Here is a 16,949-nt window from a genome sequence, read left to right on the forward strand (position 1 = left end):
ATTTGTAAATTACGCTAAGGCCAAAGAGACACCCTGCTCAGCACAATGCCTGTGCAAGAGGCACCATGCTAAAGGAACAAAAGGCAAGGAAGAAATCTGCCTCTGTATGCACTGGATTAAAGAATGTAATAAACTGTTACAGAGGAAAAAGTAAATAATGTTCACAAAGCTTTCTAGACTGCAGAATGAATCTGAAAGTGTGATAAACATTCTACATGACAATATTCAACCAGTTTAGAATATCTAACAGTGAGCAATTGTACAAGACACAGTATTTGGAAAATGTTTCCAAACATGTAAATACTTATAAGTAATTTTTTCAAGAGATTAATTTCTTTGATACCAGAATTTTCATTTTAAACATGCACCTCTCAAGGATAAAAGATTCTAAGGAATCAAGAAGTTTCATAAAAGTTTTTGTGTTTCTTTTTTTTTCAGTGTGCATTAAAAGGAGGAAATAGTGATTCTTGGATGAACCCTTTATCCAAACAGTTTTCAAATATGGGCTTGCTAGTAAGTAATTTTTTTTAAAAGGAAGTCCAACTTTGTGAAAAAGCTATAAGCTTTAAATAAGTCAAAAGATCGAGTGTTTCACAGTTATTTATCTGCATCTGCTATACTGAGATGTTGATTATGATACCTGTACTAGCTGGCTCAGAATGGCTTCTCAGAAAAACTCCAAATCTACTTTGATTCCTACAGTTACTTTATAATAGCTCCTGCTCTGAGGTTGCAGTTTCCTTGCAAATAATAGATTTGGGAGGGGGATGTGTGTTTTCTTATTTTGTTTCTTTGGCTTTGGGGCAAGGGGGATTGTTGCTTTTTGGTGTGGGATTTTTTTTGTTGCTTCATTTTGGGCTTTTTAATTTTTGGTATTTTTTAAATTTTATTTTCATAACATGCTGTTTAGAGCCCTCAAGATAGGGACTACTGCCTTATAGTGTCACATATCTGTGATAATTCCAAGGTGTTCATTCTGAATCTCAGTCACCTATCAGAAAAGGAGATTTACAGCTCTGTGTCTCTCTTGGCAGAATTTACATTTGAAGTACAGCAGGGTCTTTATAGAACAAAAAGAGCTGATTATGGATCCATAAGTAAAGATTGTTTGGTAAAGTGAATAAATAAATACCACATCATTGAGAAAAAGACAGAACTGTAGGGAAGCATTTAAAAATTATATATCATTTTTTTAGGAAATTCTGACAAGCTAATTTGTAAAACATTTTGCAGAATATTGTGCCAGTTGTCATCCTGTGAAGCAGGAATACTATGTAGTGGTGGCTAGCAGAAGATAACAATACAGAGCTTGTGTGAGAAGTCCAGGGCTGCACAAGCTGTCACTGATTTGCTTTACTTTGCAATATCTTTTGGCTCCCAAGTTCTAATTCAATTTGCTAGTCAGTAAATGCTTTTGAAGGCTATGGGAACACCTTGTCCCGGGCTGCCAACTGAAGAATCTCATGGCAGCATATTTCAAGATTTGATGGCATGACAGTTCATGAGGATGAGCTATCATTTTGGCCACTATTTTCAGTGTTTTGTCACTCATCCAGTGGGACACGAGGCCAGAGCTTCATTTATGAAGCGACTCTGTCCATCGTTTTCAATCGCTTCATTTGTGTGTCTGGTTTCACATGGGTAAACTTGCCACACACAGCATTAGGAGTTTGAGGCAAGGTGTGTCCAGGGTGATATCAGAAACCTCTGTGTTCAGTTGTAGTTTAAAGTAAAATTTTCGTTAGCACAAGCATGTTCTTCCTGCATTACACCTTTCTGAAATATTTCTCAGCATTGAATAGAAGTCAGAACTGAATTGTGGTTTATTTTTTTTCCCCCAGAGTCAAACTGATGACATTCCAGGCAGTAAGATGGACTTGTCTATAGGTGCGTATATTTTAATTTCAGTGCATTTGAAATGCGAGATCATGTGCAGTATTTTTATAAGGATGACATGCTGTACTCTGGAAGGGTTTGATCCTCGTTTTAGCACTCCTCATACTGTAAGGGTAGAGGAAAAAGCATTCTCTGTCTTGTCTGTAAAGCTTTGGCTCCAGTGTGCAAGACTGGGATGTATACCTGCACAGAGCAGAGCTATAACTTGGGGCAGAGACATCTTTTAAGACTGTTCTAATCTTTTAAGTTTGTATTCATTGTTACTGTTGTAAGTGAAAATCTTTTACATTTGGTAGAGGAGTACTGTTTGCTGTTTATGCCAGCAGGATATCCCATTTACTACAGCTTCCTGGAGGTGATGTGAAGGGAGAAAAATTCTCTTCTATCATTGATTTCTTCAGTTGCAGGCCTCAGGCTATTACAAATTACTTTTCAGTAGAACTAGATTTTATGTTCTGAACAGCTTCACCACAATTGCTCCACAGCTTAAGCGTCATGGGCTGTGTGGTACCAAAGGTAGAGCTGTGGTAGGCAAGACTTACTTGCATCTAATACCAGGTCTGGATTTGGTATTCTAATACAATCCAGACAGTGTCTCTCAGCTTAGAATGCATTGTGTTTCTAAATTTCTATCACACTTCATAGAGAATTCAGTTGTTCCTTTTCCCCAAAATTACTGTCTTCCTCTGAAGCAGTTAAGGATCTCAATAGGAGATGATAAAACCATTTGTTTATATGGTACAACACAGTTTTGTGAAAGATAACAATTTTTTGATCTCTCCAGTTTGGCTTCATGCATCTTCTCTAGAATTCAGGCACTGATTCTATAATGCTTCTCTAAAGAAAGTCTGGGTAAAGATCAGTCATGTTCATGGGTGTTCAGTTCTCACCTGCTGTCAAATGCTGCTGGTAAAAAGCAATTCTAAGCATATACAAAAGAAGAGGTTGGTAGCCTGGGTTCTGTTGATTAAAGCTCTCTTAGTTCTTCATTCCAAATTAAGGATCCTTTGGAACTTTCAAAGACCCTGTACTAGTTTGAAAGCAAAACCAGTGAGACTCCAAGTCAGAAATACAATTTAATAGAGAGAGAACAAACAACAAGAAAGGTAAAAATGAAATAAAAATAAAATGAGACAAATGCAATAGTACAAAAGACCACTGACAGAGTCAGAATGCAAACCTGACACCCTGTTGGTCAGGGTGTTGGAAGCAGTCTGAGATAAGTCCTCCCAGAGTGACAGTTGTGGCTCTGTTGAAGTAGAGATGATCCTCAAGAAAAGGTCCAGTCATCCTCTGGGAATCCAGTGCAAACAGGCTACCTTGGTGTTTGGGATTGCTGGTTTTATCTCAGTGGAAAGGCTTTGGCTCCTCCCACTGGGTGGAGCATCTCATAATGGAATGCGGTAATGTTATCAGTCATGTGAGAGGCCTTAAATGGCCCATTCACAGGTGATGTCCCTCCTCGGAGGATGGGTGGAGGAAGAGATAAGAAGGCACTGCCTTATCTGGTGTTATCAGTTGTCCCATTAATATATGGCATCTGCCCTCTTTCTACCCCTAGAGTTATAAGAGGTAAAGAACAATATCCCCCAACTAACTTCAACAGATGAAAATAGAATACACATTTTTGGTTACATTTTTCAACCCAGACAGACCCTAAGGTCATCAGAGCTCCTGAGGAGGTGACTGCTGCTCAGAATATCCTGTGAAAGGGTACAGAAAAGACATATCTTTTACCTTGATATGTTGCACTTCTTTAAGTTTAGTGTGCCCTTTAATGGTGGCATCCCTTGATCTTAGATAGAGCCATTTATTATGGTTTGTATTCTGTTTCAAAGACTGAGAATGTAACAGATCTTCATAAGCTTTTCTGTTACTTCTGTATTTAGCAGTTTTGCTCTTGTTGCTTATGGCATTTGTGGAAACTATAAGCTGTTTTGCTCAGCTCAAGTCTACTTCTAAACTTTAAAATTTGGTCTTACTTATGAGGTAGGTTTATTCTTCAAGCTTTTCAGTCAAGCTTACAACATACCATGTTTTTCTGACAGATAACTGTCAGCATGATGTTTTCCTAGTTTATGGATAAATGCACAGATTTAAATCTGTGGTTGGAGACCACATGTCAAAGAAAACTTCGGCTTTGGTATGCTTTTGGAGCACCTTGGCTCTGATCATCATGCACTTTCAGTAATTCTTACAACACTGGTCTCAGTCTCTGTGTTTGAAGAGTGTGTTCCCTTTATTTCAAGTTCTAGCGTAATACTTTTATTTACTGACTAAGACAGAAAAGATATGGATTGCTAACATTTCTGAGGCAGGTGTACTTTTCTTCTTCTGTCAGATCTCTTTAATGGATAGCTTATCTACTTTGAAAATAGGGTATAACTTCTTTTTTCTCTATTGAAATATCTCCTATTCTGTAAGTTCTGAGATACGAAGTTTGGTATAGTAAAGTAGCTTGTCAGAACCACTTAATATTTTGTAGTTTCTTTTCCCCTGTTTCACAGTCATCTTTGTATGTTTTTAATGTATTAGTTAAAACCTCTGCAGATCAGAGAATTCTCAAATCACCTGTAAATACTGAGAAATTAATTTAAAATTTCTATTGACTCAAATGTAATTTGTGCAGCTGGCTGTTGTAAATGTGTTAGAAAGCTGTAACTTATGTAGCATTCAGATGAAACACCTCAATATCTAAGTGCATACGGTTGCTCAGTAGGCTTGGATGATGTAAATTTATGGTAAAGGTATAAAATCAGTGTCTTTAAAATGGTCTTGTGGTCAAGAAAAGGTTTCAAATTGTTTTTTCCATTTGGGTTACCTCACTGGGTGTGTCTATTTTCACCATGTTGAGTCTCTTCTTGGTAAATGTTTTGGGTAACTTTGCTCAGCAGCAGTTTGTGTCTCCTACTTCCCAGTGCAGGATCATATTATATAATTTTGCATGGAATTCAGATTTCTTTTCCTTCTTTTTCTTTAAGTTTTATGCATGTGGTGGGGGAGATATACTTAATAGAATTTTATTCCCACACTAGGGAGTGAATGTTGTCTTTTAAGTCCTTGTTGATTTTGTTTTTTGCAGCTCTTAATAGTGGGAAAAATCCAAGAACTGATAGGATCTTTTTTTATCAAGATGGTTTAACTTTTAACCTGTTCTGTGTTTCTGCATGTAAAGAATTCAGGGCTTCATATTTATTCATATCCATATTTATACAAGTGTTTTTGCCTACTGTAGAGGGTAATTCAAACTTTTCACATTTTGGCAGTTGTCTTGTACTACATAAGGTAAAGCTATTCTTTAGCCACCTGCATTATTTATAGCTTTAGCTGACAAGTTCAAAAGACAAGACTCACATGACATGTTTCAAGATTGCATTGGAATTTTCTATGAATGAGGTAAAGGAATGCAATCATCTCTCTCAGTGAGGACTTGTTTATACGGAAGTTTAACCAACTGCCTCAGCACTGAGTGACGTGCAAATCTGTGCTTCAAGTCTTCAGAGGTGCTCTTTTAACACTCTGTGTATTTTATAAGGCATCACACCATAATGTTTGGGGAGTTGATTGGGTCATCAGGATAACTGAAGAGACCAGAAGAGTATTTCTGTGGCTTAGTCATCTTGTGTTGGCATTGACACAGTTTTATTTCAGACAGCGATGCAACTATGCCTTGTTTTCAGTTTCTTTTCAAGCAACTAATAGCCAGGGCTTCCTGTGTGGAGTTGAGGCACGTGAGCCTTGTGTGTTAAAGCAACGTGAGCACGTTGCTGGCACTGTGTGCAGTGGTTTGATGTAGGTATTGACAGCATTGAGCTGTGCGTGTCACTTTGTGACTGCTTTTGCAGAGCCAGTTATGTTAGAAAGGGATCAGAGAACCACAAGCTCATCCAGGTCAGTATGACTCCAGTCACAAGCTATGTATGTGATTTGTCAACTGTTTTGTGATAAATGATGTTGAGGGCATCTGAGAGGATAAAGCTGTATCAGCTTTGAAAGCTGTAAGAAAAACCCATGCAATTAGTGGTCAGTTTCGTAGCTTCTTGGCAGTAGCGTAGCTGTGAATGTTAAGAGATCGGGATTGGACATTAAGAAGAGATGCTGGATTTGAGAAGCTTTTTCAAGAAACGCTATCTTGAAGACATTGAAGTGATTAGCTGTCTGCTCTGATAAAGGTTTAGTGTTTTGTCAGTGGTAGGGTAGGTTGTCTATTACCAATTTCCTTTGGAAAAGTCACAGATTTTCTTGTTAATTGTGCTGACATGTTTTTAAAACGGTTCTTGGAAAGACCATCTGTGCTACTAAGTAAACAGTATTCTTTAAAATGTAAAATACCAGTAAATCTCATTTCCATCACATCCGTATTTTAAAATGAAGATGTTTTCTATCTACTTCAACATAGCAATATGCATCTGGTAGCTTAAAGGTGCCACATATGACCAGAAAAATTGTTCCTTGGCAACAGTTCAGTGAGTAAGCTAGAAAACTTCTTCCCGTCAGCTCTTCTGCTGTTGATAAACTTTTAGAGAAAGTCCGTGTCTTGTTCACCGTGTATGTTTCAGTTTGGTCATCTGTTACTGACATCTCATACTCCACCAAGTTACTGACTAAACAGTGGCAAGAGACTTTAGGGGGGTGCTTGAGATGTGTCTGTGCTACTGGTTCTGTTATTGTGTACAGGCTAAGGGAGATCAGTTGTCTGTCTGAAGTTACAATATACCGGTTGTTGTCTTGTGTTCAAGAGTTAAGTTCACGTGACTCTTGGAGAATTTTGACAAAATTATGTGCACGTGACCAAATTTCTCAAATGATCTCAAAGAGTTTCTCAATGTCAAACCCACCTTAGGCTAAGTAGAATACATGGAGAACTTAAATAGTGGTCTTTCTACATACTGAATCCCAAAAAATAACAGTACAGGTTTTGGGAGACATAGAGAACTAGGCATTAATGTAATTAGTTGAAATGTATATGTTTATATCTGTACATAAATTGTGAGAAATACTTCACACTAAACTCTATAAAGTAAATTGGCATGTTCAGTGTAAATGAAACTTCCTGTATTAATTTTTCAACATTTTTAATACCAACTGTAGCTATGCTAAATTATAAGACAAATGTAATTTATACCTTGATCTTAAAGGTTATTTCTTTGGCTGTGAACCTGTTGTCATGAAATATGGTAGAGATTATTTGCACTAACTACTTTATTTTTTTTTTACAGGTGGTCTCCCAGATAAGAAGTTTGAGGTAGATAAACGAGCCATGAATCTCGGGGATTTTAATGACATGATGAGAAAAGATCGATCGGGATTCCGTCCACCTAATTCCAAAGACATGGGAACCACAGATAGTGGGCCTTACTTTGAGAAGGTAAGAGAAATATTTTTAGATAATTTAATATTAACCTCTGTGTTCATGGTCCCAGTTTTTACCTTACTTCTTCGGAGCTGCTAAAAAGTCAATAAAGCTGAATGAGCTCAGTACTAGAAGGTGTGGAGTAGTTTTATTGGTAGAAGGAATAAAACAGGTGTCGTGTGTGCATAGAAAACTAAATTGTGGAGAGAGAGGCTTTTTATTCTAGAGTAGACTGTTTTTGATGTAGACAGAAATTCCTTTTGTTTTTTCTTGGAAGGGTAAACTACTGGTAGCAATGAAATTCATTATAGGTTTCATCATGATGTTTCTTTTGGCTTACTAAGTATGATCATCTACTGTAAAAAAAAATTGTTGAGTTCTAAGTAAATATAAGTAATCACAGTCTTCCAGATTTTTTTCTTCTTGCATGTCTGGCATTTATTGGAAACACCCTTTCTAAATTCCACAACCCCTTATGCTGTATGTCCATGTACTGTAAGCTTCTGTATGACATCCATTTCTCTGTGACATCTGTTGTATGTTCTGGTAGTGTTTCTTTCATATTCTTGCCTATTTTTAACAGAAGCTTTCAGTGTTATTATCAAATATTAATTGCTTCAGATTATGAATTGGAGAATGTCCAGTAGATTCAGAATGCTCTAGAGCTGTTCTGGGTTTTTTAGATACAGTTTATCCCATGTAAAATGGCAAACATATTTGGTTTAAAAATTCTGAAGGCATGTTAACTGTCTAGGAATTTTTTAACTCCTCCATTTTGATCTAACAAGCCAAAAAGCAGTTTTGTCAACTCCCTCTGGTGGCATAATTAATAAATACCATGAACAAAACTAATGTGTTTCTTAACAAATTATGCTGGTAGGTGTGTGCTAACACTGGAAATTCATTCAAGATTTGTTTGCTTCTGTAGTAGTAATAGCCACTATCAGAAACTAATTTCATGAGAGTTCAAGATGTATTTTTAAAAAGAAAACTTATCTCCTTGGAACAAAATCTTAATTGCCAAGTGATCATTTTAATCAGAAGTTTTGTCCTTGTAACTGCTATTACAAATTAACTTTGCTTCTTCCTAGTCACTCACCGTCCCTCTTTCTCTCCTATTGCGTTCTGTTGCTTCACTAACCAACTCCTGCTGTTGGCTAACTGCTGCTTCAGCTGACTTTGCCTTTCTCCAATCAAGATGGGTGCCTTGGGGATGAGGCTCCCTGCTCTCCCTTCTCCCCTTCTCCCAGCTACAAGCTATCTCCCTCTGGTTCCACACTATCCAACGTCGGCCTTGGGGCAATCGGCTCAGGGCTCAGTCCCCAAAACTTCGCTGCTAGACAAGTAAGCAGGCCACCTTATAAGATGCATTGTTATAAGGCTGCAACCTGGGCTTAATCCTGGTTAGTTGGTTGCTTGCATTTGTTTTTCTGCTGAATAGATTAAAATTGTTAATGGAAATTTCAGCTGTCTCAGGCCATTGAGAATCAGTCCACTTTGGTTCCTAGCATGAGAACATACTCTGTCTGGTTTTGTTGGCCTCTTCCTAAATCTCAGTGCAACAGCAGGTAGATGTGCTTTTCAGAAGTTGTTACGTTAGTGGTATCTTTTCTTCTAATTGTTAGCTTAATACCCAGTTAGAGGCTGTTCATTTGCCTCATCAAACCCAACATTGAATTTTTTCAGACTATACTCAAAGACCTTGTATGTAGAAACGTGCTTGTAAAAAATTGCAGTGATTTAGCATTGTGCCTGTTCCCTTCTCCCTTCCTCAAAGTTCAAAGTAAGGATTGATTTAGTAGCCTTTAAAAATTCTTGAAGTAGCAATGTTTTTGTGTACAGGAAAATGGTGGGGAAGGAGTTAAGTGATTAAGTGTAGTTTGGAAGAATTTCTGGCTATTATGTTTTGCATTATTCTGAAGAGAATATTTTATGAATACTAGGAAATGAAAGAATACTACCTAATTATTGCAGCTGGTCTAGCTTATGCAGTCATATGCCTAACATGATGATGTTTCTTTGTGTTGTCCTTCTGTTTCTATGTGGCACAGTGTTGAACATCAGATTAAGTCCAAAATTTGCAGGCATGTTGTTGATCTGAGTGTGCAGAACTCTACAGAGTTATAGAGAGGGCTGAAAGTGTAATTGCAGCTTCAAAGCCTCTCAAAAACTTTAATGTGTAGTTTACTCCGGCTGGGTCTTTCCAGAATAACACTTCTTGTCTTTTGGGTTTTATGTTTGTCTTCCTGCATGCTTAGGAGTTGCTTCTGAAGGAGAAGATACTTTAAGTGGAGGGGGTTGCAGGTGAATGAGGCAATCCATAGTGCTGCCAGTGTAGAAGCAGGAGGAGAGACTTGTGTTTGAGCAAAAGGATAGCAGAGGATGTACAGTATTAATGGTAGGAGTATTATGATAGGGTTTATGAAATCCTGGTATATAAGGGAAAGAAAGGTTTTAGTGAAGGCCTGCACAATCTTAGTTTGGAAGAATGATGGACTTTTGTTAGGTGTGGCAGTGCTAGCATGGACAGGCAGAAGGGGGAGTGATGGCTGAGGAGTGGAAAATACTCTTTAGAATTCCAGCTATCTAAAGGGTCACAGACATCCTGATAGACAGCAGGAGATGGGAAATTCTGAGAGTCTTGAAACTAAAAAGACAAATTCACGGCACATATGGATGCTTTGAGTATGAGCTTCAGCTTTTAGAAGCAAGAGGGTGTAGCTGTCTTATTGTGGGAGATTGTTGATAACATTTCTTGTCGCTTTTTTTGAAAAATGGTACCAAAAGTCTACTCAAGAGGCTGAACTCATGAAACATAATCACAAATTCTCTTTGGTTTTTTCATGCATTAGGGTTTATTATAGAAGTTCCTTATAAATCAATAAATACTTCTCATTAAAAAGTTTTCTAACACAGGTATTCTTCTGTTAGAAAATAAATCACTGAAAGGAAAAAAAAATACAGTTCTTTTTCTCACTTGAAATTTTTCTTCAAATTTAGTGGGAGAAAAGGGGAAGGAAAATGCCCAGATCCAGAATGTTGACGTTTTCATGGCAGAAGGAAAATTTTTAATACTATTTTAGAATTCAAATTTCAGTTAATGGAAGGCCTGCAGAGGAAATAATAACCTTGTGAGTGATATCTGAGCAACCTACTCAGGAAAACTACCTGCCTTCTGTTAAATGAGGGACCAGAATTCTTGTTGACAGTCTTGCCATACTTTTAAGCTAATGGAATGGAGTTTTTCATTTGTTGTTTGTACTCCCAAGTTTCCATTTCCCAATACGTAAAGTGCAAAATATTAAAACATCAGATTTGCCATGTTTTGGAGTAAGTAGACAAGCATGACCCTTCAGTTTTAGAGGAGAAACAGCCTGCATCTGAAAAATGTAGTACAGGTGTTTTAACCCAGGTAGAATATTACTGATTTTAGCCAAATGTCTGTAATTCTAAGGGAACTCTGTTTAAGTCAGTAACTTGGCTCCTTGTTACTGATATGTAGTTACTAGCATAGAAGTCCATTATCCTGCAAGATTCATCTTCTCACTACTGCTTTAATTTTATAGGGTGGCAATCATGGTTTGTTTGGAAACAGCACAGCACAATCGAGGGGCATGCACACACCAGTGCAGCCACTAAATCCTTCCCCCAATATCCGGGCGCAAGTGCCTCCCCAATTCCTTTCTCCCCAGGTAAGGAATTTATAGCAACTGATTACTTGTAAAAGTAGAGCTACAGCCTTCAGAGCACATCATTGAGCTTACTTATACGCCTGTCTTAGTCTCTACTTGATGTTAAGAAATGGAAAAATTAAATAAGATAAAACCATTAAAATTCATAGTGAAAGTACTTAAAACTCAGTGCAGAAGCCATTAGCATTCTATCTTGTTCCAAGGCAGTTGATGGTAAATGCTCACTACCAGTAGTTTTAAACATCAAAAGTGGATTTGGGAATCCTATGTCTTATATAGGCTTTTGCAAAGTATTTTGAAAGGAACAAACAAACGTGAAAGCTTAAAGTGTTTCTGAAGTGTGATAGGTTGCTTAATTTTTTTAAGTAGTCTTGTCCTGTGCTTCCTGTCCCCCCCAAAACAGAGGTTTGATGAAGGGGCTGTGTGTTACATTTACATTGCAAGCTTAATCTTAAGACCTCAGGGTCTCCAAATGAACAAGTTTACCTTTTCCTTTGGACTTGGTGAACAGTTCTTGAGATTCTCTTGAATTGTACTTGTGTAACTCTCCAATAATCCAGGGAGAAGGAGGGGGGGGATTCTTCTCCACCTACTCCTGTCTTTTACTGTATCTTATTCAATTTTCAGAGATTAACTCCTTCTGTGAGGCACTATTTCTTTGCTCCAGTGACTGCCTGAATGCCTTTCTTTTTTCTTGTCAAGCAGTACGTTTTTAATGTGATAATGCAGTACTGTGATTACTGGTTAGCTGCATATATGTCAGCATTTAAATTTAGTGCAGTCTCTAGCACCTGATTGGTTGGGGGAGGAACCTTTGTGTATATGTCTGCATCTGCACATGTAATATTATATACTGTCAATCAAGTGAGGTATTCACTCTGCCCTGGTTATAGATTGTGCATGTTTAAATGTGGTGTGTTAATAAATCTGTATTGTCTTTCCCAGAACACCATTGAAGATTAATGTCATAGTCCTACTTGTTCCTTTATAGAAATGCTTGTACTTCATCATCTTTTCCATGTAGCAGTGCGTTCAGAATATGTAACTGGTTTCCATGCAGGTTTCAGCCTCCATGCTCAAACAGTTTCCCAACAGTGGCTTGAATCCTGGTCTTTTCAATATGGGCCCCCAGCTTTCTCCACAACAGATTGCCATGCTGAGCCAGCTTCCACAGATTCCCCAGTTTCAATTAGTAAGTTGCTAGTAATCTCGTGAAACAAGGCTGTTTGCCAATTGTCAGCTGAGTTTTCTTTTTATGCTTATTCTAATTCTGTTTTGTTCTACTGATGTTATTTTGTGCAAGTATTCCCTCTTTGCTATATCAGGTAGTAAAGTCCTGCAGAAGATAAACCAAATAGGCCCATATAATTATTGTGGATAACGGTTAGTAATGGCTCTAAGCCATGTTTTTGTACAGAAAGCAGTTGTTTGTTGACTTTTAATAAAGTTTTCTTCAGACTTGTATCATAGTGGTGGTAATAAAGCAGGTACGAGTAATTCTGCTACACAATGTTAAATTAGAAACATTTAACATTTAAGTGAAGGATGTGGTATTCTTCTAATGTATTAACTGTAGTTTTATTTGAGTGGAATGAGAAACCATTTACCTAAGTGCTGAGCAAAGCGTTTGCTAGTGACTAGCTCCTGGCAATTACATTTCACTTGATGAGCTCTGTATTTTCACTCTTCCCACCCCCACATATTTTGTAGGCTTGTCAGCTCCTCCTTCAGCAGCAGCAGCAGCAACAGCTGTTACAGAGCCAGAGAAAGTTATCTCAAGCTGTGCGACAACAGCAGGAGCAACAGGTGTGTGGCACTGTTTTTGTCAATCATATGAAGTGTGCTGGGGAAATGCAGTCTGCAGTAGAGATGGTGCTGGCTTCAGTAATGTCATCTGCCCTCTTCACATTGCATTTTATGGAGAGTAGGGTCATCAGGATCTCTTCTAATTCACTGTTTCTTTATGTTTACTGGAATCTGTGTTACAGTATAGCATAGATGAAGCGGTTTCTTCTTTTGCAGATTGCTCGTATGGTGAGTGCCCTCCAGCAGCAGCAGCAGCAGAGGCAGCCTGGCATGAAGCATTCGCCATCCCACCCTGTTGGGCCTAAGCCACATTTAGACAGCATGGTACCCAATCCTTTGAATGTGGGTCTCTCAGATTTACAGAGCAAAGGGCAGATACCTGGATACAGCTCAGGTGGTAAGTGCTCTGTGGAAGGAGGTTTGGTGCATTGCCTGTAGCTTCCCTGTTATTAATACGGTAATTGTGTTAGTCACTTACGTCTGGGTCCAGAAATGAGTAATTTATGTATAAGCATTAGAACGAAGGTTATCACGAGCGTCAACTTTGAATCAAATTGCATTATGTTTCATTACATGGAAAGAAGACAAACCTAAGAAGAAAACATATTGCGGCATACTGATGTAACACACTTATTTGAAAGATGCCCCTTGAACATACCCTTTACTGTTGTTGATTTTTTTTCCTCACCCTTTTCTTATGATTTCAATGACTCCCTATTTAAAGATGCTTTAAAAAACCTCAGAATGTGACAATGGAGTTTTGTTTATTTCACAGGCTTTGGCTCAAGTGGCATGGATTATGGCATGGTGGGAGGGAAAGAGGCTGGAACAGAATCCCGCTTTAAGCAGTGGACTATGATGGAAGGGCTGCCCTCTGTGGCTTCACAAGATGCCAATATGCACAAAAATGGTGAGAAGGGGAATTTTGGGAACGCGCTTGTACGATCATCTTGCCAGAAGTGAAATAGTTTAGATGAAACTGTCTTGCCTCACCAATATACATCTTAAATATTTTTGTATTAATATATCATACTCCTGAAGATCTCAACCTTTCCTGAGTGTAAATATATGTTTTTAATGCTGCAGGTGCAATAGTGCCCCCTGGAAAGGCTCGTGGAGGATCACCCTACAACCAGTTTGACATAATCCAGGGTGACCCACTCAGCAGCCATGCAGGCCCTGCTGGTGATAGTTGGTTACCTGCCAAATCTCCACCAACAAGCAAGATCGGAAGTAAATCCAGCAATGCCAGCTGGCCTCCAGGTATTATATAAGGGCAGAGCTTGTGTCCTCATTTAGGATAGATGTGCTGGACCTTTCCTCATCATACTTAAATAACCATTGCAAAGAAAATACTTGCATGGTTTGTCTTGTCTTGGTTTTGAATTTTCTTCCACATTAAAGTAGAACACAAATGTTGAATTTCCAGTAAAAAATGCTGGGCGAAATATGAACTAACCACTGAATTGCCTGAGTAGTGTTTGGTCTTTGTTAGGTAACTCATATCTTCGGTGGTTTCATGACTTTACATTTACAGAAATTTTCATGAAAGCATATGTTCATAGACTACACACCATCATCTTCCTTCTTCTGTACTGATTCCTTATTTGTGCTGTGTTAGGCTGACACAGTGTAAAAATTATTGATAGTGTGGAATCAGAAAGAAAAAGATGTGAAGCAGGGGTTTTTTTGTGATGGTGGGAACACCACAGTGTTGTGGTTCACCTTTGTTCACATCACATAAAAGGTAGAAGAGTGTTGAAATTCTTCAGTTATGCTCAGGAATCTTGTGGCTTGGGTAGAAGTCCCTTACTTTTGGCATGAGAGACCCATTTCTAGTTTTCTAGTTTCACTGGCAGAATTTTATGAAAATTTTAAATTTATTTTTATAAATTTTATAATTTATTAAAATTAAAAATTTTTAATTTTAAAAAAATTATGAAATTATTTTATTTATAGAAAACTCTCTAGGAAAAGTACATATATATTGGAATACACACATAATTTTCTATATAAAACATTCATTTAAACAGAGTGCTGTCCCTGAAGTTGCACAGATGATTCACTGATTTTCAGCAAATAGTGGGTGCTGTGATTTTTCTCTTCTCAAGAGGACAAGTTGCATTCCAGTAAAACGTTGCTAACTGCAAACCCTCTGCTGTGTATCCCCTCAAGCACAAATAAGTAAAATCTAGGTACATCTCTTGGATAAAGTAGTAGCACAGACCTTGCATCAGAAAGCCTAGGAATCTATTGACAGATACAACTTCCGAAAACCTAGAAAATGTAGTTGAAGATTTTTATGATGGAAGCCCTCAGTTTTTTGTGATGGAAGCCCACTGCTCGCTGCATTCTGTACAGATGTATTTGTGTTACACTTCTGTCAGCTTGGTTGTTAAATATGGAGCTTTTTGGACTTGCGTTGCTGGTCATAATGCCAGAAATTCCCAAAATGTAATCTTTTATCAGACCTCACTCACAGACTCATTGTTGCTGAACTTGTTTCCTCAGTCACCATTCCCCTATATTGTATTGAGAAACACAGTACTGCTTGGAATGTTACAAGAGACACATGAGGATCAGCTCTGCCATGTTTCCAAGTTTTTGAGCAGCCACTGGCTTTGGCAAGGTTCTTGGTGCCAAAACGGTTATGGAAGTGAGAAGCTGGATAGCTACGCTTTCAAGCCCTTGTTGATATAGTAGAGCTTCCCTAGTTGTATCTGTAGTCCCATTGTCAGTGATAAGTAAAATTTTTTGTTGCTGACTGCCTTACCAGTGTGAGAGGATAAGTGAAGTTCACAAATTCTGAACAGAAAATTTCATTGAGATCCTCAGTACCATCCCTCATTTCTTGTGTGAGTAACCCAAGACTATGATTGCAGTCCTTGTGTAACAAAATTCTGGGGTTTGGCAGGTGGCATTTTTCCAGATATTGCTGTTCCACTCTTACAGGACCTGTAGGCTGCAGGGACAAGTTACTGTTCCGTAACCATCAACCACTTGAGCTATCTCATAGTCTAACTTACAGACTTGATTGACAAGGAAAACTGAAATCAAGATCTACCTTATCAACACAACACCTCTGATGAAAAATTAAGACCTAAAATGACTTTACACTCTAGGTCCTTCTCTGCAAGCTTGTAGATGAGGTCCATGGTCAGTTCCTGGCATGGAAATAGAATACTTCTTCCAGTGCTAGAAAAAGAATTGTTAACAAAAATGAGTTTACAAGAGAAAACCTCTTGAAATTGGTGCATTTTTCCTTTGAATTAAAACAGTGGTCACTCAGCATTCACCCTGACTACACCTTTCACATTTTCATCTTAAATGCAATCTGCTGCAGAAATACTACTGTTCAAGAGACCAATATAGTTGAGCACAAAGATAAATGAAGTGGTGCCCAGTGTCTTAGTTTGAAAGACAGGTATCTGCTAGGGAGGGCAGGGCCTCCCTTGGAATGGAGAATTCAAACACCCTCCTTCCAAATCATTATAATTTTGAAAATTAAATGGGCTCTCAGGCAGAGATACGGGGATAGGAATAACAGTTCTTTACTAGTACGTATAACAAGGCAAACAAACAAAACTACAGCATTAACAACAAAACAGAATCAGGAACTTCAAGGGGCTTTGCTTCACAGAGCTCGGGGTGGTCTGACCTCGGTGCCCCTGCAGGATTTTGAGAGCACCAAGCAGGAATGGTGGAAAATCATGGGCTGGTGGATGAGATATATCAGAAGCTCCATCCAGTGGTAGCTGGAATGGCAGGCATGTCCTGGCAGGGCAACACAGTGCGGGGGTACTGGGTAGAAAAAAAAAGCCTCAAATCAGTGCCGAAGAAGCAGCAGCGACGACAGGACAGGGTTGGCCCAGCCCAGCTCCAGCAGGGCAGGAGGCAAGCACAGAATTCCTGGGCACACAGGCAGAAGGTGGTAGATTTCCCAGGACTGGACTTGGTGGTGACAGTGAACTTCTCCCACAGCAAGCAACGAGAGCAAGAGATTGTGTAGCTGCCCCCACCGCCCCCCCCCCCATCCTTTACCTGCCTCCAAACCTTGCAGTAGCTTTTCCCCTCTTGAGAAAAAACTCACAGAGACCAAAGGTGTAGACCGGTGATACACTGTCTTTTGGACGCTTCCTTGTTTCCCTCAAGCACCCATAAGTACTCAGTAGTTGGTTTCCTGGCAACTTACGGGAAAAAAT

The 16,949-nt window shown here is 38.6% G+C and overlaps 1 protein-coding gene across 8 annotated transcripts in view; it reads left to right on the forward strand.

Annotated features, from left to right (window-relative positions):
• Positions 1-16,949, forward strand: part of TNRC6B (trinucleotide repeat containing adaptor 6B) — a 139,005-nt gene that overhangs the window by 98,976 nt on the left and 23,080 nt on the right. For all 8 annotated transcript variants that reach the window (XM_063395963.1, XM_063395964.1, XM_063395969.1 and 5 more), the window contains 9 exons: positions 439-513; positions 1,842-1,887; positions 7,116-7,264; positions 10,816-10,941; positions 12,002-12,133; positions 12,652-12,747; positions 12,964-13,144; positions 13,523-13,657; positions 13,834-14,010. In XM_063395963.1, coding sequence (XP_063252033.1) covers positions 439-513; positions 1,842-1,887; positions 7,116-7,264; positions 10,816-10,941; positions 12,002-12,133; positions 12,652-12,747; positions 12,964-13,144; positions 13,523-13,657; positions 13,834-14,010 — 1,117 coding nt within the window. The remainder of the gene's footprint in view (positions 1-438; positions 514-1,841; positions 1,888-7,115; positions 7,265-10,815; positions 10,942-12,001; positions 12,134-12,651; positions 12,748-12,963; positions 13,145-13,522; positions 13,658-13,833; positions 14,011-16,949) is intronic.

The sequence above is a fragment of the Prinia subflava genome, chromosome 4, assembly GCF_021018805.1.
Source record: "Prinia subflava isolate CZ2003 ecotype Zambia chromosome 4, Cam_Psub_1.2, whole genome shotgun sequence".
Taxonomy (NCBI): domain Eukaryota; kingdom Metazoa; phylum Chordata; class Aves; order Passeriformes; family Cisticolidae; genus Prinia; species Prinia subflava.